At 52.1% G+C, this 23,376-nt stretch overlaps 1 protein-coding gene across 1 annotated transcript in view; it reads right to left on the reverse strand.

Moving 5' to 3' along the window:
- The window catches only part of LOC132403832 (spectrin beta chain, non-erythrocytic 1-like), a 68,819-nt gene that overhangs the window by 27,639 nt on the left and 17,804 nt on the right, over nt 1-23,376 (reverse strand). Inside the window, exons 3-7 of the mRNA XM_059987559.1 lie at nt 7,503-7,692; nt 6,897-7,073; nt 4,577-4,672; nt 2,591-3,292; nt 1,098-1,169 (exon numbers count right to left, since the gene is read on the reverse strand). Of these exons, the coding sequence (XP_059843542.1) occupies nt 1,098-1,169; nt 2,591-3,292; nt 4,577-4,672; nt 6,897-7,073; nt 7,503-7,692 (1,237 nt within the window). The remainder of the gene's footprint in view (nt 1-1,097; nt 1,170-2,590; nt 3,293-4,576; nt 4,673-6,896; nt 7,074-7,502; nt 7,693-23,376) is intronic.

Genomic DNA, 23,376 nt, shown 5'->3' on the forward strand with positions numbered 1-23,376 from the left:
TTCCACTCACTGGATGTCTTTTTATGTTTTTCCACCATTCTCCGTAAACTCCAGAGCCATTAATAATTCTGGGATGTGAAAATCCCAGAAGATACTGAGATACTCAAACCACCTTGTCTGGCACCAATAATCATTCCACAGTCAAGGTCACTTAGATCACATTTCTTCCTCAACCTGATGTTTGGCCTGAACAACAACTGAACCTCTTGACCATGTCTGCATGCTTTTATGCATTGAGTTGCTGATTAGATATTTGCATTAAAGCGCAGCTGTACCTAATATAATGGCCACTGAGTGTATAGTAAAAATGTGTTTATCTCTAGGTTCACGGAGGGAAAACTTCTTCAAGGAGTGTTGTGGGACCTTTTACATCCCCCAGAGAGCACAGGTAGTTTAATATTCAAAATATTATGGCTGTGACGGTGCTGTATGATAGAGGTATTCTGACAATGCCAGACCCCGTGTACCCTGTGAAGTCCCACTCAGTGTCTGGACTGGGATTTGAACCGAGAACCCAGCAGTGCTAATACAGCTCATGAGAGAATGAAATTAAGCTGTGGACGGTGTCTTCTGTCTCTTCATCCTAAGGATAAATGTCACACAAAAAGATAGTTCAACAGCCTCATTTATATAGAGTGTAAAGAAGCTGCTTCACGTGGGCATTATCAAATGACATTTGACCCTGAGGAGATATTGGGGCAAATAGTCAGAAGCTTGTCAAATCATTGAGGTTTATTGAGCATCTTACAGAGATAAAGAGAGAGAGATGTGCTGGGGCTTGAGCATGGAATTCCAGTTCTCAATTTTGGCAGCTGAAGATATGGTGACCTGACGTGGAACAGCTAAAGTAAGAGGACGGAGATGGACTGCTGATTTCTGACAGAGTTCAGGATAAAAAGTGGACTTTCCCAGGTAGGAGCCACAACCTTGACGTTAACACTTGTCACATTACTGTAGATTGGCATGAAAAGGGCCCTACCATCTCAGAGCTGGTGTTACAGGAAGCTTCGCTGTGTAAATGGCCATTATTAATTTACCTGGAGTGGAAGTGGAGCATCAGAAAAGTGTTGCTTTCCACCCCTCTCATCGGTTCCTACCTTAGTCCCATTGGATTGCAGGATATGCTTCCAGCAGAGCGTGCCCTCCATGGTCTGGAATTCTGCAGCATCCTGATAAAAAGTAAAAGAAAGAACTCACACTTCACACCACGACCGAGTTGTAATGTAACTTACAGGTAAAAATGTAAACTCTTAAGAGCCGTCACTTCTGCATTGTAACAAATGCAGTAACCAACCTTTATATTTTAAAGTCCCTCAAAGAGGTAAACGCCTGGGTAATCCATTTTGGGAAGATGGTTTCAGAGACACATACGGAAAGGACACCTTTTTCTCTTCAGGCGTGATTTTCCGCCTGAGTAAACGGGTGGGACTTCCACTTACTGATGTGCCAGCCTGTCACATGTGATCAAAGCTTTGGAGTGCGACTTGTGATTCAAAAGCTAAAGTAGTGTTGTTGTTGTTGGCAAGAGGGAAATCATACAGTGGCAGAGAAAGCGCCGGGGGAAGGGGAAGGTAATAATAGATGAAGAATTGGCAGGAAAAGCGATGTAGAGTATGAGAAGAGTGATATTGGGAAAAGTCATGTCAAAGATAGATTAAGAAGCACAACATATGCAGGGAAATAAACAGAAACTTGAGGCAAATGCAGAGGTTCAGAAAAAACTAGCTAATTTGAATTGTTAAGTTGGTTATTAATGTCACATTTACAGTGGCTTCCATGGACGTTGCCTGACCTGCTGAGTTCCTCCAGCTGCAGTGAGACACTTTGTTTATGCTGACCCGTACAGGCCACTTCACCACATCAGTACATGGTGAGGTGGCGCAAGGGAAAAGCGAAGCCAGAGTGCTGGATGAGCGGTTACTGTTACAGAGGAAGTGCAGTGCAGGCAGACGGGAAGGAACAAGGTAAAGAGTCCACCTGGTCGTGCTGGGGACCACTCAATAGCTTTATAGCAGTGGCATTGAAGCTGTCCTTGTAGCTGGTGGTACGTACATTTAAGCTTTTGTACAGAGGGAGGAGAAGAGAGAATGTCTGGAGGCGATGGGTTCTGTGATTATTCTCGCTACATTACTGTGTCTGAGAGAAGTGCAGACGGTGTACATGGAGCGGAGCCTGGTTTCTGTGATGTACTGAGTTATATCCACTGCTGTTTCTGGCAGCCCTGGACAGAGCAGCTGTCACCAAGCTATGATAGGATGCTCTCCACGGTGCAACTGACAACATTGGTCAGGGTCAACGGGCACATGCAAAAACTTTTAGCGGAGATGTTGCTGCATTTCCTTGGGCATGGCACCCAAGTGGGAAGAGTGATGATCTGGAGTTTATTACAATCAATAGCACTGAAATGAAAATTAATCAGTTTAATCAAGAGATAATACACTCCCTAGATTTACAGTGGGCGTAATGTGTTATCCCAGGTGCCTGAGCAATGGGGGAGACTTAGAAACCTGCAAAGAAAGACAATTGAGTAGAAGAACCATTTGACATATTTGAAAAATGTAAGAAATATTGAGGCTAAATGAGTTTGTACCTGGTCATTGTTTAGTTGTCCTGTGGAGTCAGGCTGCTGAGGATCGATCTGACCCCTCAGGAATGATGGTGATTCTGCACTCTCAGGGGGATCAGATTCTGACACCTTTCGGATGGGCACAGGATCTACAGAGCTGCTTTTGGTAGATTTGTGTTGTTCTGGTCTGTCTTCAGAGACGTTGCTTGTAGGAGAGTTGGACAGGAGGCTTTGGGACTGAGATTTAGTGGGTGACTCAGTCTCTCTTGTTGGTGAAGTGAGATCTTGAGGTGATTCCTCCAGGGAAGATCTTGAAGGAGTATTGGAAAGTGATTTATGTATGTCTTGTACATGCCTTGTTGGATTTGATAGCCTCTTTGTGGGGCTGTCAACTTCAGAACCATAAAGAGCGAAAGATTTTGGTGACAAAGGTGATTGGATGCTGGTCTGTCTTCGGTCACTGGCAACATCGAGATTTTTGAGAGGGGCTACAGCCCTTAAGCCAGGGGAGAAGAAACGTTCTGAGGTTGCGGGGGACCTTGGAGCAGGACTCACGACTATCTCTTTTGGCCAGGATTTTGGTATCTTCCCTGTGTCTGAGTTGGTTCTTCCATAGATCCTCAATGGTGTTGTCTTTTTGTCTGACCCCTTTCTCTTCAGGGAAGGAACTTGAGCCACTTTTCGTTCTTTTTCCTTTACGCTTGTGTTCCTTTGGAACCTTTCGCCCTGAAGGTCAACCAAACAACAGATTGATGTAACACAACCCTATCTGATTTAAGACCATAAGATGTCGGAGCAGAATTAGGCCATTCAGCCCATCATGTCTGCTCCGCCATTCAGCCCATCATGGCTGACGTATTCTTCCTCTCAACCCCATTCTCCTGCCTTCTCCCTGTAACCTTTGATGCCCGGACTAACCAAGAACCTATCAACATCTGCTTTAAATATACTCAATGAATTGGCCTCCACAACCGTCCGTGACAATGAATTCCACAGATTTGTCAACCTCTGGTCATTCTAGGGAACCTCCTCTGGGCTCCAGTCAATGCCAGCAGAGCTTTTCTTAGATACGGGTAAAAGGAACTGCTCGCAATATTCCGTACAGTCTGACCGATACCTTATGAAGCCTCAGCGTCACATCCTTGCTCTTACATACTAATCCTCTCGAAATGAATGCTAACTTTACATTTGTCTTCCTTACCGCTGACTCAAGCTGCAAGTTAATCTTTAGGGAATCTGCATCCAAGTCCCTTTGCACCCCTGATTTTTAACTGTTCTCCCAGATTAGAAAACAGATCTTTATTCCTTCTACCAAAGTGCATGACCGTACACTTCCCTACACTATATTCCATCTGCCATTCCTTTGCCCATTGCCCAAGCCTTCCTGGTCCTCAACACTACCTGCCCCTCCACCTATCTTTGTATCATCAGAAAACTTGCCCAAAAAGCCATCAATTGTGTCATCGAAGTTGTTGACAAATAATGTGAAAAGAAGCAGTTCCAATACTGACCCCAGCAGAACACCACTATTCAATGGCAGCCAGACAATATAAGCCCCTGTTATTCCCTCTGGATACACACAATATAACCTATATAACATTTGGCCAAAGTTATACAAAACTGTCATAACATCTCCTGTGCCACTACTTACAATAAACATGTTGCCTCATCTGTTAAATGGTCTTTCCTACTCTTCTTGTTCTGTTCATAATTATTGAGTCTGTTCACATTTATTTAAGTCTGATTATTGATGTTTGCGCATGTGACCATTCTGCTCATTGTTGACTGCTCATGGCTGTTTGCACTGTGTCTGGTAAATTATTGATTGCTTATTGTGTTGTCTGTTATGGTATTGTCTTGTGTTTCATGCTTGGCACCGAATCACAATCCATTCTGGTATGTTTCACATGCTGGCAATAAAGTGATTCTGATTCTAATAAACAACATCAGTTTGGTTTTGTTGATCTCATGCCTGAGATAAAGCAAAGCTACTTGTCTGACCCTTCTCACCTTTTCCAGTTGGCCAAACTTCTCATCTTGAGCTGCCAGCATCTTCTCAAAATCTTCTTGCTTCTTAATTAAATCTTCCACCTCACTGACAGAGTCCTGAGGAGAGAAAGTGTCATCTATCTACAGACGTCTCACAATAAAGTCACCCTATAGGTAAGTAGGAGATACAGCATTAGCCAAATCATAACAGGAAAGAATCCTAGTCAGGATCCTCGAGGATGTTTTGGACTAGTGACAACTGTTTATGTCAGAAGTAATAGAAAATCATTGACATGAAGCATTACACTTGTTTACCTCCCAGAGATACTGGCTGACCTATTGAGAATTATACTTCCATAATTTTCCATTTATATTTTGTAAGTGTATTTGGTTTTGATCTGAGTCTGTCTTGGTTTACCTGCCATGGGGTGGCTTGATGAGATATCGGAAAAAGCGCTTTAGTCTGTGTCTATCCTACGCATTCTGACAGAATACTTGGTACAGTTATGTAGATATAGGAACAGGAGTCAGCTGTTCTGACCTTGACGCTGTTGCCCTGTTTAATGAAATCATAGGCGATCTCTAACTTAACACCATACACCCAACCTAGTTCAGTCCCCCTTCATACCCTCCTTTAACAAAAGAGATCTATCAATCTCAGAACTAAAAGGACCAGCGTCTACTGCAAATAACTCTGAATCACATTGTTTAAAGAGACATATTTTGAACAGGAACCATCTCTCTGCCTTTGTTATAGGATAACTGTGATGGACTAGCTTGACGGAATAGTTTTCATTGGATAACAAGGGTTGATGGATTTGCTGCCCATGTGGGATTTGACAAGATTCCTCATGGTAACTGAGCAGCAATGTTAAAACCTCAGCCCCAAGGTAGCAACACAAGTGATCTCAAGATAACTTGGTGGCAGGAAGCTAGTGGAGAGTTAGTGTTGGCAATGCTCATGTAGTGGGGTTCCTTTGGGCTCAGTGCTTGGTCTGTCTCTGCCGTATATCACAGGAACACCATCTGGACTAGAGGGCTTGAGGTACAAGACAGGCTGGAAAGGCTAGGACTGTTGTTCTTGGATTGAAGGAGGCAGTGGTAACCTTAAAGAGATTGTTAAAATGATGAGGCCATAGATAGGGTGTATAGTCCCTGTCTTCTTCCCAGGAAGGGGACTTTGAAACTAGAGGACATAGGTTAAAGGTGAGAGGGGAAAGATTCAAAGAGGATCTGAGGAGCAAGATTTTAAACAGAGTGCCAGATATATGGAATGAGCTGTCAGAGGCTGCTAAAATTACAACATTTCAAAGACACTTGGACAGGTATATGGACAGGAAAGGTTTAGGGGGATATGGGCCAAATTCAGGCAAAGGGGATTAGCATTGATAGGCAGCTTGGTGAGCATGGATGAGTTAGAGCAAAGGGCCTGTTTCCTTGCTGAATAACTCTATGAGTTTATGTGTACCATTTCTGGGAATTATGGACAATACAAAAAGTTCTACTTTTAAACTATGTTGCACTTGTTGTCTGCACAGGGGAAGTTTTCCTTTGTAAATATCCTGTGTTGTAACAACTGAAGGTGCTGATCGGGACAATGTAGAGGAAATAGCCATGACTTTCTTCACACTTTTACCAACTTTACCCTCCCCATACCCCCCCCAAACTACCCTATGCACTTGCACACTGGTGACAATTTACAATGATACACACCCATTGTTGGGATGTGGAGGAAACTGAAGCAACCTGAGGAACCCCAAGGGAAATGAGCAAGTCCCACATGGAGTGTTATACATGGCCAGCGTTGAACCAGGGCCAGTGGTGCTCCGAGACACTAGCCAGCGTTGAACCAGGGCCAGTGGTGCTCCGAGACACTGGCCAGCGTTGAACCAGGGCCAGTGGTGCTCCGAGACACTGGCCAGCATTGAACCAGGGCCAGTGGTGCTCCGAGACACTGGCCAGCATTGAACCAGGGCCAGTGGTGCTCCGAGTTAGCTGACCCACTGTGCACTTGCAGTCTTTGACAGAACCTTCTTTTATGAAGCCTATACTTTTCAATTGTACTTTTCTCCTTATTCTGAACACCTCCTGGATTGCCCTTGGAATTTACAATATATTTATAACCTACCTGGTTCCTCACACACACCTCGCCTACTTCATAATTTTAAATCTCTCTCTCTTATGACTCCTTCCAGTTTTTCCTTTACTGGAGAAAAGATAGTGTATTGCAAGGAATGGAGGGTTCTGATTCTGGTATCCCAGGCAACCATTTCTCAGTGGAAACCGTCGTTCAGGGAAATCAGCAACAGCCAATTGGGCCATGCTCTCTGTTCATTCTTACCCCAAAGTTGTTGCCAGATATAAGCCCTTCTTTGGAGCCCAGCCACGCAGCCATTAACTCGAGCTCCCTGAGCTGTGCCTGTTTCCACAATTCCTCCTCATACAGGGCTTCTTGTATCTCCCACTTCTTCATCACCTGGTTCATCTGCTCAGACATTTCATTCAACTTCTCATCGACCTGATGAAGAAAAGACGCAACCTATTTATTACTCATCGGACCAGGCCCTCCGAGCCAAGCTGCATCGCAACCCCGGATTTAACCAGCCTAGCCTAATCACAGGACAATTTTCAATGGCCAATTAACTAGTAACTGGCGTGTCTTTGGACTGTGGGAGGAAACCGGAGCACCTGGAGGAAACCCATGCATTACACGAGGGGGACGTACAGGCTCAGTGCAGATGACTTTGGAATTGAACGCAAACTCTGACAGCCAAGCTGTAATAGTGTCGCACTAACTGTTACACCACTGCGACGCCCCGCTTAGAGCTAATAGTTTAATGCAATTCTGGCAGTATACAGGGAACGTGTTACAGTTCGGGTGGAACAAGTCTCCTGCTGGCGGAGAGAGGGAAGGGAAAGGACATGCAGGGCCCTCAAAGCCTTTTACCTCTTTCGACAGGATGTGTCTGTTCTCCCTCAGCTCAGTTCCGGTTGTTAGCAGCTCCTCATACTTGGCTTTCTGTTTGTCGATCTCTCGCTTGTACTCCTTGTGACGTTTGTAGAGCTGATCAGCACTCACAGATCCCCTGGCCTGCTCTTCTGTGTCCAGCAGAGTGTCCATCTCATTCACCCAGGACCTGAATAAAGGAATAAGCTTTCATTGTGGCTTTTATGGTAAAGGAAGTACCCACATCACAGTGGCCATATGGTCCTTATAGTCTGACTGTTTTCTAGACCCTGTTCTAGATTCCACAGCCTACAGAAACCTTTCTGCACCCAGCTGGCTGAACTCCTTGTGAAGGAAAGGCAGCAAACAATGGAACAATGGGAATATTTGATGAGTGGGCAGCTGGGCTCAGCTACTGTATCTGTAGACCAAGCTGGCCATCCTTTTCACTTGCTGCTGCCTCTCACTGTTAAACATGGTGGCTATTTGGTTAGGCTGGCATCTCCGGTTTTCGCCCTCTCACCCATAAAGCAGGACTTGCTTCCACAAAGTCTTTCCAACTGTTCCATGATCTTCTCTTTCTTTCTCTTCCTTCTGGATCTTGTCCACAACTCTCTCCGTTTTCCCTTCCAGTCACAACGCTGATGTTTCAATTCCATTATCAGAACATTACCACCATCTCCCAATCTGTGCTTATGTCACATCTCTCTTGAACCCAGTCCGTCACCTGATCTCTCCACCGCTCAAGCTACTCTTTCTCTCAGGTTACATCTCCATCCCACACTCTTACAGATGCTTTGTTTTTGATGAGGGGATTGAACCGGCTGTATAATCAAAGAAAGATTTTCAACAAGAGGTCATAGTGCCTGGATTGCTAAATGCTCTCCTCGTACAGAATTTATGAAAAATGAGTTTATACTCAGGACATTTCAAAACACTTTATAGTCCGTGAAGTCAATTTGAAGTGCAGTCAGTATGAAATCCACAAACTAGTGTGCATGACAAGGTTCCATAAAGAGCTGTCAGTCTGTTTAAATGTTTAGATTTTGCCAGAGCACCAGGTCGAACTTGTCACTCTGCTGCCCTTCATGCAGGATATCTCTGTGGGCAGATGTGGACTTGGTTTAACCTCATTCGGAAGATTGTATCTGTTACACTGCAGCATTGCTTCGGACTGGCTGCACTGTGTTCTCTGGGCAGGGTCAAGGTCTCAGCCCCTACCTCAGAGATAAGAGCTGTGTCATTAAGGAGTGGTTTTCACAATGTCAATAGGAAGGATGACTGTTAAAATTGGTTTGGATAAACCAGTACAGCTGAAAAAAAACAAATTTAAACGTCAATCTGTGAAAACTTAAACGGTGCCTGAACAGAATTATTAGCTCGTTATGGTAAGGTTTAAAAATATTAAAGAGGTCCCAGAAGGATTTTCCAAGTTAGGTGTATATTCAAGAAGCAAAATCAAAATTGCCACAAATGAAGTAAATGGAGTGAGGGACAATCCCTCACGATTGAGGATGGCTTGGTTCCACTGTGCACTTGTGGTTTCTTGGGTGTGCACACCACTGATTCCTAGGTGGGAAAGGTGGGATAGGAGGAGCCCAGTGGGACAGGAGGTGCCCAGTGGGACAGGTGGGATAGGAGATGTCTGGTGGGACAGGTGGGATGGAAGATGTTAGTGGAGCAGGTGGGATAGGAGATGTCTAGTGGGACAGGTGGGACAGGAGATGTCTAGTGGGACAGATGGGATGGGAGATGTCTAGTGGGACAGGTGGGACAGGAGATGTCTAGTGGGACAGGTGGGATAGGAGATGTCTGGTGGGACAGGTGGGACAGGAGATGTCTAGTGGGACAGGTGGGATAGGAGATGTCTGGTGGGACAGGTGGGATAGGAGATGTCTAGTGGGACAGGTGGGATGGGAGATGTCTAGTGGGACAGGTGGGATAGGAGATGTCTGGTGGGACAGGTGGGATAGGAGATGTCTAGTGGGACAGGTGGGATTGGAGATGTCTAGTGAGACAGCTGGGATGGGAGATGTCTGTTGGGACAGGTGGGATAGGAGATGTCTGGTGGGACAGGTGGGATGGGAGATGTCTGGTGGGACAGGTGGGATAGGAGATGTCTAGTGGGACAGGTGGGATAGGAGATGTCTGGTGGGACAGGTGGGATAGGAGGTCTAGTGGAACAGGTGGGATGTGAGATGTCTAGTGGGACAGGTGGGATGGGAGATGTCTGGTGGGACAGGTGGGATAGGAGATGTCTAGTGGGACAGGAGATGTCTGGTGGGACAGGTGGGATGGGAGATGTCTGGTGGGACAGGTGGGACGGGAGATGTCTAGTGGGACAGGTGGGATGGGAGATGTCTAGTGGGACAGGTTGGAAAGGAGATGTCTAGTGGGACAGGTGGGATAGGAGATGTCTGGTGGGACAGGTGGGATAGGAGATGTCTAGTGGGACAGGTGGGACGGGAGATGTCTAGTGGGACAGGTGGGATGGGAGATGTCTGGTGGGACAGGTGGGATAGGAGATGTCTAGTGGGACAGGTGGGATAGGAGATGTCTGGTGGGACAGGTGGGATAGGAGATGTCTGGTGGGACTGGTGGGATAGGAGATGTCTAGTGGGACAGGTGGGATGGGAGATGTCTAGTGGGACAGGTGGGACGGGAGATGTCTTGTGGGACAGGTGGGACGGAAGATGTTAGTGGAGCAGGTGGGACGGGAGATGTCTGGTGGGACAAGTGGGACGGGAGATGTCTAGTGAGACAGGTGGGATGGGAGATGTCTAGTGGGACAGGTGGGATGGGAGATGTCTGGTGGGACAGGTGGGATGGGAGATGTCTAGTGAGACAGGTGGGATGGGAGATGTCTAGTGGGACAGGTGGGATGGGAGATGTCGGGTGGGACAGGTGGGATAGGAGATGTCTAGTGGGACAGGTGGGATGGGAGATTTCTAGTGGGACAGGTGGGATGGGAGATGTCTAGTGGGACTGGTGGGACGGAAGATGTTAGTGGAGCAGGTGGGACAGGAGATGTCTGGTGGGACAAGTGGGACGGGAGATGTCTAGTGAGACAGGTGGGATGGGAGATATCGAGTGGGACAGGTGGGATGGGAGATGTCTGGTGGGACAGGTGGGATAGGAGATGTCTAGTGAGACAGGTGGGATGGGAGATGTTAGTGGAGCAGGTGGGACGGGAGATGTCTAGTGGGACAGGAGATGTCTAGTGGGACAGGTGGGATGGGAGATGTCTAGTGGGACAGGTGGGATGGGAGATGTCTGGTGGGACAGGTGGGATGGGAGATGTCTAGTGGGACAGGTGGGATGGGAGATGTCTAGTGGGACAGGTGGGATGGGAGATGTCTAGTGGGACAGGTGGGATGGGAGATGTCTAGTGGGACAGGTTGGACAGGAGATGTCTAGTGGGACAGGTGGGATAGGAGATGTCTGGTGGGACAGGTGGGATAGGAGATGTCTAGTGGGACAGGTGGGATGGGAGATGTCTAGTGGGACAGGTGGGATGGGAGATATTTGGTGGGACAGGTGGGATAGGAGATGTCTAGTGGGACAGGTGGGATAGGAGATGTCTGGTGGGACAGGTGGGATAGGAGATGTCTGGTGGGACTGGTGGGATAGGAGATGTCTAGTGGGACAGGTGGGATGGGAGATGTCTAGTGGGACAGGTGGGACGGGAGATGTCTAGTGAGACAGGTGGGATGGGAGATGTCTAGTGGGACAGGTGGGATGGGAGATGTCTGGTGGGACAGGTGGGATGGGAGATGTCTAGTGAGACAGGTGGGATGGGAGATGTCTAGTGGGACAGGTGGGATGGGAGATGTCTGGTGGGACAGATAGGATAGGAGATGTCTAGTGGGACAGGTGGGATGGGAGATGTCTAGTGGGACAGTTGGGATGGGAGATGTCTAGTGGGACTGGTGGGACGGAAGATGTTATTGGAGCAGGTGGGACAGGAGATGTCTGGTGGGACAAGTGGGACGGGAGATGTCTAGTGAGACAGGTGGGATGGGAGATGTCTGGTGGGACAGGTGGGATGGGAGATGTCTAGTGGGACAGGTGGGATGGGAGATGTCTAGTGGGACAGGTGGGATGGGAGATGTCTAGTGGGACAGGTGGGATAGGAGATGTCTAGTGGGACAGGAGATGTCTAGTGGGACAGGTGGGACGGGAGATGTCTAGTGGGACAGGTGAGGTCAGTGGGACATGTGGGACAGGTGGACGGGAGATGTCTAGTGGGACAGGAGGGACGGGAGATGTCTAGTGGGACAGGTGGGATGGGAGATGTCTAGTGGGACAGGTGGGATGGGAGATGTCTAGTGGGACAGGAGGTGCCCAGTGGGACAGGTGGGACAGGAGATGTCTAGTCTGACAGGTGGGACAGGAGATGTCTAGTGGGACAGGAGATGTCTAGTAGGACAGGTGGGACAGGAGATGTCTAGTGGGACAGGTGGGACAGGAGATATCTAGTGGGACAGGTGGGACGGGAGATGTCTAGTGGGACAGGTGGGATAGGAGATGTCTGGTGGGACAGGTGGGATGGGAGATGTCTAGTGGGACAGGTGGGATGGGAGATGTCTAGTGGGACAGGTGGGACAGGAGATGTCTAGTGGGACAGGTGGGATAGGAGATGTCTGGTGGGACAGGTGGGATAGGAGATGTCTAGTGGGACAGGTGGGACGGGAGATGTCTAGTGGGACAGGTGGGATGGGAGATGTCTAGTGGGACAGGTGGGACAGGAGATGTCTAGTGGGACAGGTGGGATAGGAGATGTCTGGTGGGACAGGAGATGTCTAGTGGGACAGGTGGGATAGGAGATGACTGGTGGGACAGGTGGGATAGGAGATGTCTAGTGGGACAGGTGGGATGGGAGATGTCTAGTGGGACAGGTGGGATGGGAGATGTCTGGTGGGACAGGTGGGATAGGAGATGTCTAGTGGGACAGGTGGGATAGGAGATGTCTGGTGGGACAGGTGGGATAGGAGATGTCTGGTGGGACTGGTGGGATAGGAGATGTCTAGTGGGACAGGTGGGACGGGAGATGTCTAGTGGGACAGGTGGGACGGAAGATGTTAGTGGAACAGGTGGGATGGGAGATGTCTACTGGGACAGGTGGGATGGGAGATGTCTGGTGGGACAGGTGGGATAGGAGATGTCTAGTGGGACAGGAGATGTCTGGTGGGACAGGTGGGATGGGAGATGTCTGGTGGGACAGGTGGGACGGGAGATGTCTAGTGGGACAGGTGGGATGGGAGATGTCTAGTGGGACAGGTTGGAAAGGAGATGTCTAGTGGGACAGGTGGGATAGGAGATGTCTGGTGGGACAGGTGGGATAGGAGATGTCTAGTGGGACAGGTGGGATGGGAGATGTCTAGTGGGACAGGTGGGATGGGAGATGTCTGGTGGGACAGGTGGGATAGGAGATGTCTAGTGGGACAGGTGGGATAGGAGATGTCTGGTGGGACAGGTGGGATAGGAGATGTCTGGTGGGACTGGTGGGATAGGAGATGTCTAGTGGGACAGGTGGGATGGGAGATGTCTAGTGGGACAGGTGGGACGGGAGATGTCTAGTGGGACAGGTGGGACGGAAGATGTTAGTGGAGCAGGTGGGACGGGAGATGTGTGGTGGGACAAGTGGGTCGGGAGATGTCTAGTGAGACAGGTGGGATGGGAGATGTCTAGTGGGACAGGTGGGATGGGAGATGTCTGGTGGGACAGGTGGGATGGGAGATGTCTAGTGAGACAGGTGGGATGGGAGATGTCTAGTGGGACAGGTGGGATGGGAGATGTCTGGTGGGACAGGTGGGATAGGAGATGTCTAGTGGGACAGGTGGGATGGGAGATGTCTAGTGGGACAGGTGGGATGGGAGATGTCTAGTGGGACTGGTGGGACGGAAGATGTTAGTGGAGCAGGTGGGACAGGAGATGTCTGGTGGGACAAGTGGGACGGGAGATGTCTAGTGAGACAGGTGGGATGGGAGATATCTAGTGGGACAGGTGCGATGGGAGATGTCTGGTGGGACAGGTGGGATAGGAGATGTCTAGTGAGACAGGTGGGATGGGAGATGTTAGTGGAGCAGGTGGGACGGGAGATGTCTAGTGGGACAGGAGATGTCTAGTGGGACAGGTGGGATGGGAGATGTCTAGTGGGACAGGTGGGATGGGAGATGTCTGGTGGGACAGGTGGAATGGGAGATGTCTAGTGGGACAGGTGGGATGGGAGATGTCTAGTGGGACAGGTGGGATGGGAGAGGTCTAGTGGGACAGGTGGGATAGGAGATGTCTAGTGGGACAGGAGATGTCTAGTGGGACAGGTGGGACGGGAGATGTCTAGTGGGACAGGTGAGGTCAGTGGGACATGTGGGACAGGTGGGATGGGAGATGTCTAGTGGGACAGGTGGGATGGGAGATGTCTGGTGGGACAGGTGGGATAGGAGATGTCTAGTGGGACAGGAGATGTCTGGTGGGACAGGTGGGATGGGAGATGTCTGGTGGGACAGGTGGGACGGGAGATGTCTAGTGGGACAGGTGGGATGGGAGATGTCTAGTGGGACAGGTTGGACAGGAGATGTCTAGTGGGACAGGTGGGATAGGAGATGTCTGGTGGGACAGGTGGGATAGGAGATGTCTAGTGGGACAGGTGGGATGGGAGATGTCTAGTGGGACAGGTGGGATGGGAGATATCTGGTGGGACAGGTGGGATAGGAGATGTCTAGTGGGACAGGTGGGACGGGAGATGTCTAGTGGGACAGGTGAGGTCAGTGGGACATGTGGGACAGGTGGGATGGGAGATGTCTAGTGGGACAGGTGGGATGGGAGATGTCTGGTGGGACAGGTGGGATAGGAGATGTCTAGTGGGACAGGAGATGTCTGGTGGGACAGGTGGGATGGGAGATGTCTAGTGAGACAGGTGGGATGGGAGATGTTAGTGGAGCAGGTGGGACGGGAGATGTCTGGTGGGACAAGTGGGACGTGAGATGTCTAGTGAGACAGGTGGGATGGGAGATGTCTGGTGGGACAGGTGGGATAGGAGATGTCTAGTGAGACAGGTGGGATGGGAGATGTTAGTGGAGCAGGTGGGACAGGAGATGTCTAGTGGGACAGGAGATGTCTAGTGGGACAGGTGGGATGGGAGATGTCTAGTGGGACAGGTGGGATGGGAGATGTCTGGTGGGACAGGTGGGATGGGAGATGTCTAGTGGGACAGGTGGGATGGGAGATGTCTAGTGGGACAGGTGGGATGGGAGATGTCTAGTGGGACAGGTGGGATAGGAGATGTCTAGTGGGACAGGAGATGTCTAGTGGGACAGGTGGGACGGGAGATGTCTAGTGGGACAGGAGATGTCTGGTGGGACAGGTGGGATGGGAGATGTCTGGTGGGACAGGTGGGACGGGAGATGTCTAGTGGGACAGGTGGGATGGGAGATGTCTAGTGGGACAGGTTGGACAGGAGATGTCTAGTGGGACAGGTGGGATAGGAGATGTCTGGTGGGACAGGTGGGATAGGAGATGTCTAGTGGGACAGGTGGGATGGGAGATGTCTAGTGGGACAGGTGGGATGGGAGATATCTGGTGGGACAGGTGGGATAGGAGATGTCTAGTGGGAGAGGTGGGATAGGAGATGTCTGGTGGGACAGGTGGGATAGGAGATGTCTGGTGGGACTGGTGGGATAGGAGATGTCTAGTGGGACAGGTGGGATGGGAGATGTCTAGTGGGACAGGTGGGACGGGAGATGTCTAGTGGGACCGGTGGGACGGAAGATGTTAGTGGAGCAGGTGGGACGGGAGATGTCTGGTGGGACAAGTGGGACGTGAGATGTCTAGTGAGACAGGTGGGATGGGAGATGTCTGGTGGGACAGGTGGGATAGGAGATGTCTAGTGAGACAGGTGGGATGGGAGATGTTAGTGGAGCAGGTGGGACAGGAGATGTCTAGTGGGACAGGAGATGTCTAGTGGGACAGGTGGGATGGGAGATGTCTAGTGGGACAGGTGGGATGGGAGATGTCTGGTGGGACAGGTGGGATGGGAGATGTCTAGTGGGACAGGTGGGATGGGAGATGTCTAGTGGGACAGGTGGGATGGGAGATGTCTAGTGGGACAGGTGGGATAGGAGATGTCTAGTGGGACAGGAGATGTCTAGTGGGACAGGTGGGACGGGAGATGTCTAGTGGGACAGGTGAGGTCAGTGGGACATGTGGGACAGGTGGACGGGAGATGCCTAGTGGGACAGGAGGGACGGGAGATGTCTAGTGGGACAGGTGGGATGGGAGATGTCTAGTGGGACAGGTGGGATGGGAGATGTCTAGTGGGATAGGAGGTGCCCAGTGGGACAGGTGGGACAGGAGATGTCTAGTGGGACAGGTGGGACAGGAGATGTCTAGTGGGACAGGAGATGTCTAGTAGGACAGGTGGGACAGGAGATGTCTAGTGGGACAGGTGGGACAGGAGATGTCTAGTGGGACAGGAGATGTCTAGTGGGACAGGTGGGACGGGAGATGTCTAGTGGGACAGGTGGGATGGGAGATGTCTAGTGGGACAGGTGGGACGGGAGATGTCTAGTGGGACAGGTGGGACGGGAGATGTCTGGTGGGACAGGTGGGATAGGAGATGTCTAGTGGGACTGGTGGGATGGGAGATGTCTGGTGGGACAGGTGGGATAGGAGATGTCTAGTGGGACAGGTGGGATGGGAGATGTCTAGTGGGACAGGAGATGTCTGGTGGGACAGGTGGGATGGGAGATGTCTGGTGGGACAGGTGGGATGGGAGATGTCTAGTGGGACAGGTGGGATGGGAGATGTCTAGTGGGACAGGTGGGACAGGAGATGTCTAGTGGGACAGGTGGGATAGGAGATGTCTGGTGGGACAGGTGGGATAGGAGATGTCTAGTGGGACAGGTGGGACGGGAGATGTCTAGTGGGACAGGTGGGATGGGAGACGTCTAGTTGGACAGGTGGGACAGGAGATGTCTAGTGGGACAGGTGGGATAGGAGATGTCTGGTGGGACAGGTGGGACAGGAGATGTCTAGTGGGACAGGTGGGATAGGAGATGTCTGGTGGGACAGGTGGGATAGGAGATGTCTAGTGGGACAGGTGGGATGGGAGATGTCTAGTGGGGCAGGTGGGATGGGAGATGTCTGGTGGGACAGGTGGGATAGGAGATGTCTAGTGGGACAGGTGGGATAGGAGATGTCTGGTGGGACAGGTGGGATAGGAGATGTCTGGTGGGACTGGTGGGATAGGAGATGTCTAGTGGGACAGGTGGGACGGGAGATGTCTAGTGGGACCGGTGGGACGGAAGATGTTAGTGGAGCAGGTGGGACGGGAGATGTCTGGTGGGACAAGTGGGACGTGAGATGTCTAGTGAGACAGGTGGGATGGGAGATGTCTGGTGGGACAGGTGGGATAGGAGATGTCTAGTGAGACAGGTGGGATGGGAGATGTTAGTGGAGCAGGTGGGACAGGAGATGTCTAGTGGGACAGGAGATGTCTAGTGGGACAGGTGGGATGGGAGATGTCTAGTGGGACAGGTGGGATGGGAGATGTCTGGTGGGACAGGTGGGATGGGAGATGTCTAGTGGGACAGGTGGGATGGGAGATGTCTAGTGGGACAGGTGGGATGGGAGATGTCTAGTGGGACAGGTGGGATAGGAGATGTCTAGTGGGACAGGAGATGTCTAGTGGGACAGGTGGGACGGGAGATGTCTAGTGGGACAGGTGAGGTCAGTGGGACATGTGGGACAGGTGGACGGGAGATGCCTAGTGGGACAGGAGGGACGGGAGATGTCTAGTGGGACAGGTGGGATGGGAGATGTCTAGTGGGACAGGTGGGATGGGAGATGTCTAGTGGGATAGGAGGTGCCCAGTGGGACAGGTGGGACAGGAGATGTCTAGTGGGACAGGTGGGACAGGAGATGTCTAGTGGGACAGGAGATGTCTAGTAGGACAGGTGGGACAGGAGATGTCTAGTGGGACAGGTGGGACAGGAGATGTCTAGTGGGACAGGAGATGTCTAGTGGGACAGGTGGGACGGGAGATGTCTAGTGGGACAGGTGGGATGGGAGATGTCTAGTGGGACAGGTGGGACGGGAGATGTCTAGTGGGACAGGTGGGACGGGAGATGTCTGGTGGGACAGGTGGGATAGGAGATGTCTAGTGGGACTGGTGGGATGGGAGATGTCTGGTGGGACAGGTGGGATAGGAGATGTCTAGTGGGACAGGTGGGATGGGAGATGTCTAGTGGGACAGGAGATGTCTGGTGGGACAGGTGGGATGGGAGATGTCTGGTGGGACAGGTGGGATGGGAGATGTCTAGTGGGACAGGTGGGATGGGAGATGTCTAGTGGGACAGGTGGGACAGGAGATGTCTAGTGGGACAGGTGGGATAGGAGATGTCTGGTGGGACAGGTGGGATAGGAGATGTCTAGTGGGACAGGTGGGACGGGAGATGTCTAGTGGGACAGGTGGGATGGGAGATGTCTAGTTGGACAGGTGGGACAGGAGATGTCTAGTGGGACAGGTGGGATAGGAGATGTCTGGTGGGACAGGTGGGACAGGAGATGTCTAGTGGGACAGGTGGGATAGGAGATGTCTGGTGGGACAGGTGGGATAGGAGATGTCTAGTGGGACAGGTGGGATGGGAGATGTCTAGTGGGGCAGGTGGGATGGGAGATGTCTGGTGGGACAGGTGGGATAGGAGATGTCTAGTGGGACAGGTGGGATAGGAGATGTCTGGTGGGACAGGTGGGATAGGAGATGTCTGGTGGGACTGGTGGGATAGGAGATGTCTAGTGGGACAGGTGGGATGGGAGATGTCTAGTGGGACAGGTGGGACGGGAGATGTCTAGTGGGACAGGTGGGACGGAAGATGTTAGTGGAGCAGGTGGGACGGGAGATGTCTAGTGGGACAGGTGGGACGGGAGATGTCTAGTGGGACAGGAGATGTCTAGTGGGACAGGTGAGGTCAGTGGGACAGGTGGGACAGGTGGGACGGGAGATGTCTAGTGGGACAGGTGGGATGGGAGATGTCTAGTTGGACAGGTGGGACAGGAGATGTCTAGTGGGACAGGTGGGATAGGAGATGTCTGGTGGGACAGGTGGGACAGGAGATGTCTAGTGGGACAGGTGGGATAGGAGATGTCTGGTGGGACAGGTGGGATAGGAGATGTCTAGTGGGACAGGTGGGATGGGAGATGTCTAGTGGGGCAGGTGGGATGGGAGATGTCTGGTGGGACAGGTGGGATAGGAGATGTCTAGTGGGACAGGTGGGATAGGAGATGTCTGGTGGGACAGGTGGGATAGGAGATGTCTGGTGGGACTGGTGGGATAGGAGATGTCTAGTGGGACAGGTGGGATGGGAGATGTCTAGTGGGACAGGTGGGACGGGAGATGTCTAGTGGGACAGGTGGGACGGAAGATGTTAGTGGAGCAGGTGGGACGGGAGATGTCTAGTGGGACAGGTGGGACGGGAGATGTCTAGTGGGACAGGAGATGTCTAGTGGGACAGGTGAGGTCAGTGGGACAGCTGGGACAGGTGGGACGGGAGATGTCTAGTGGGACAGGAGGGACGGGAGATGTCTAGTGGGACAGGTGGGATGGGAGATGTCTAGTGGGACAGGTGGGATGGGAGATGTCTAGTGGGACAGGTGAGGTCAGTGGGACAGGTGGGACAGGTGGGACGGGAGATGTCTAGTGGGACAGGAGGGACGGGAGATGTCTAGTGGGACAGGTGGGATGGGAGATGTCTAGTGGGACAGGTGGGATGGGAGATGTCTAGTGGGACAGGAGGTGCCCAGTGGGACATGTGGGACAGGAGATGTCTAGTGGGACAGGTGGGACAGGAGATGTCTAGTGGGACAGGAGATGTCTAGTAGGACAGGTGGGACAGGAGATGTCTAGTAGGACAGGTGGGACAGGAGATGTCTAGTGGGACAGGAGATGTCTAGTGGGACAGGTGGGATGGGAGATGTCTAGTGGGACAGGTGGGATGGGAGATGTCTGGTGGGACAGGTGGGATGGGAGATGTCTAGTGGGACAGGTGGGATGGGAGATGTCTAGTGGGACAGGTGGTATGGGAGATGTCTAGTGGGACAGGTGGTATGGGAGAAGTCTAGTGGGACAGGTGGGATGGGAGATGTCTAGTGGGACAGGTGGGATGGGAGATGTCTGGTGGGACAGGTGGGATGGGAGATGTCTAGAGGGACAGGTGGGATGGGAGATGTCTAGTGGGACAGGTGGGACGGGAGATGTCTAGTGGGACAGGAGATGTCTAGCAGGACAGGTGAGGTCTGTGGGGCAGGTGGGACAGGTGGGACGGGAGATGTCTAGTGGGACAGGAGGGATGGGAGATGTCTAGTGGGACAGGTGGGATGGGAGATGTCTAGTGGGACAGGTGGGATGGGAGATGTCTAGTGGGACAGGAGGTGCCCAGTGGGACAGGTGGGACAGGAGATGTCTAGTGGGACAGGTGGGACAGGAGATGTCTAGTGGGACAGGAGATATCTAGTAGGACAGGTGGGACAGCAAATGTCTAGTGGGACAGGTGGGACAGGAGATGTCTAGTGGGACAGGAGATGTCTAGTGGGACAGGTGGGATGGGAGATTTCTAGTGGGACAGGTGGGATGGGAGATGTCTGGTGGGACAGGTGGGATGGGAGATGTCTAGTGGGACAGGTGGGATGGGAGATGTCTAGTGGGACAGGTGGGATGGGAGATGTCTAGTGGGACAGGTGGGATAGGAGATGTCTAGTGGGACAGGAGATGTCTAGTGGGACAGGAGATGTCTAGTGGGACAGGAGATGTCTAGTGGGACAGGTGAGGTCAGTGGGACAGGTGGGACAGGTGGGACTGGAGATGTCTAGTGGGACAGGAGGGACGGGAGATGTCTAGTGGGACAGTTGGGATGGGAGATGTCTAGTGGGACAGGTGGGATGGGAGATGTCTAGTGGGAATGGAGGTGCCCAGTGGGACAGGTGGGACAGGAGATGTCTAGTGGGACAGGTGGGACAGGAGATGTCTAGTGGGACAGGAGATGTCTAGTAGGACAGGTGGGACAGGAGATGTCTAGTGGGACAGGTGGGACAGGAGATGTCTAGTGGGACAGGAGATGTCTAGTGGGACAGGTGGGACGGGAGATGTCTAGTGGGACAGGTGGGACGGAAGATGTCTAGTGGGACAGGTGGGACAGGAGATGTCTGGTGGGACAGGTGGGATGGGAGATGTCTGGTGGGACAGGTGGGATAGGAGATGTCTAGTGGGACAGGTGGGATGGGAGATGTCTAGTGGGACAGGAGAGGTCTGGTGGGACAGGTGGGATGGGAGATGTCTGGTGGGACAGGTGGGATGGGAGATGTCTAGTGGGACAGGTGGGATGGGAGATGTCTAGTGGGACAGGTGGGACAGGAGATGTCTAGTGGGACAGTTGGGATAGGAGATGTCTGGTGGGACAGGTGGGATAGGAGATGTCTAGTGGGACAGGTGGGATGGGAGATGTCTAGTGAGACAGGTGGGATGGGAGATGTCTAGTGGGACAGGTGGGATAGGAGATGTCTGGTGGGACAGGTGGGATGGGAGATGTCTGGTGGGACAGGTGGGATAGGAGATGTCTAGTGGGACAGGTGGGATAGGAGATGTCTGGTGGGACAGGTGGGATAGGAGATGTCTAGTGGGACAGGTGGGATGGGAGATGTCTAGTGGGACAGGTGGGATGGGAGATGTCTGGTGGGACAGGTGGGATAGGAGATGTCTAGTGGGACAGGTGGGATAGGAGATGTCTAGTGGGACAGGTCGGATGGGAGATGTCTAGTGGGACAGGTGGGATGGGAGATGTCTGGTGGGACAGGTGAGACGGGAGATGTCTAGTGGGACAGGTGGGATGGGAGATGTCTAGTGGGACAGGTGGGACAGGAGTTGTCTAGTGGGACAGGTGGGATAGGAGATGTCTAGTGGAACAGGTCGGATGGGAGATGTTTAGTGGGACAGGTGGGATGGGAGATGTCTAGTGGGACAGGTGGAACGGAAGATGTTAGTGGAGCAGGTGGGACGGGAGATGTCTGGTGGGACAGGTGGTATGGGAGATGTCTAGTGGGACAGGTGGTATGGGAGAAGTCTAGTGGGACAGGTGGGATGGGAGATGTCTAGTGGGACAGGTGGGATGGGAGATGTCTGGTGGGACAAGTGGGACGGGAGATGTCTAGTGGGACAGGTGGGATGGGAGATGTCTAGAGAGACAGGTGGGATGGGAGATGTCTAGTGCGACAGGTGGGATGGGAGATGTCTGGTGGGACAGGTGGGATAGGAGATGTCTAGTGAGACAGGTGGGACGGGAGATGTCTTTTGGGACAGGTGGGATGGGAGATGTCTAGTGGGACAGGTGGGACAGGAGTTGTCTAGTGGGACAGGTCGGATGGGAGATGTTAGTGGAGCAGGTGGGACGGGAGATGTCTGGTGGGACAAGTGGGACGGGAGATGTCTAGTGGGACAGGTGGGATGGGAGATGTCTAGTGGGACAGGAGGGACGGGAGATGTCTAGTGGGACAGGTGGGATGGGAGATGTCTGGTGGGACAGGTGGGATGGGAGATGTCTAGTGGGACAGGAGATGTCTAGTGGGACAGGTGAGGTCAGTGGGACAGGTGGGACAGGTGGGACGGGAGATGTCTAGTGGGACAGGAGGGACGGGAGATGTCTAGTGGGACAGGTGGGATGGGAGATGTCTAGTGGGACAGGTGGGATGGGAGATGTCTAGTGGGACAGGTGAGGTCAGTGGGACAGGTGGGACAGGTGGGACGGGAGATGTCTAGTGGGACAGGAGGGACGGGAGATGTCTAGTGGGACAGGTGGGATGGGAGATGTCTAGTGGGACAGGTGGGATGGGAGATGTCTAGTGGGACAGGAGGTGCCCAGTGGGACATGTGGGACAGGAGATGTCTAGTGGGACAGGTGGGACAGGAGATGTCTAGTGGGACAGGAGATGTCTAGTAGGACAGGTGGGACAGGAGATGTCTAGTAGGACAGGTGGGACAGGAGATGTCTAGTGGGACAGGAGATGTCTAGTGGGACAGGTGGGATGGGAGATGTCTAGTGGGACAGGTGGGATGGGAGATGTCTGGTGGGACAGGTGGGATGGGAGATGTCTAGTGGGACAGGTGGGATGGGAGATGTCTAGTGGGACAGGTGGTATGGGAGATGTCTAGTGGGACAGGTGGTATGGGAGGTCTAGTGGGACAGGTGGGATGGGAGATGTCTAGTGGGACAGGTGGGATGGGAGATGTCTGGTGGGACAGGTGGGATGGGAGATGTCTAGAGGGACAGGTGGGATGGGAGATGTCTAGTGGGACAGGTGGGACGTGAGATGTCTAGTGGGACAGGAGATGTCTAGCAGGACAGGTGAGGTCTGTGGGACAGGTGGGACAGGTGGGACGGGAGATGTCTAGTGGGACAGGAGGGACGGGAGATGTCTAGTGGGACAGGTGGGATGGGAGATGTCTAGTGGGACAGGTGGGATGGGAGATGTCTAGTGGGACAGGAGGTGCCCAGTGGGACAGGTGGGACAGGAGATGTCTAGTGGGACAGGTGGGACAGGAGATGTCTAGTGGGACAGGAGATATCTAGTAGGACAGGTGGGACAGGAAATGTCTAGTGGGACAGGTGGGACAGGAGATGTCTAGTGGGACAGGAGATGTCTAGTGGGACAGGTGGGATGGGAGATTTCTAGTCGGACAGGTGGGATGGGAGATGTCTGGTGGGACAGGTGGGATGGGAGATGTCTAGTGGGACAGGTGGGATGGGAGATGTCTAGTGGGACAGGTGGGATGGGAGATGTCTAGTGGGACAGGTGGGATAGGAGATGTCTAGTGGGACAGGAGATG

This window comes from Hypanus sabinus, chromosome 2, assembly GCF_030144855.1.
Source record: "Hypanus sabinus isolate sHypSab1 chromosome 2, sHypSab1.hap1, whole genome shotgun sequence".
In the NCBI taxonomy this organism is placed as follows: domain Eukaryota; kingdom Metazoa; phylum Chordata; class Chondrichthyes; order Myliobatiformes; family Dasyatidae; genus Hypanus; species Hypanus sabinus.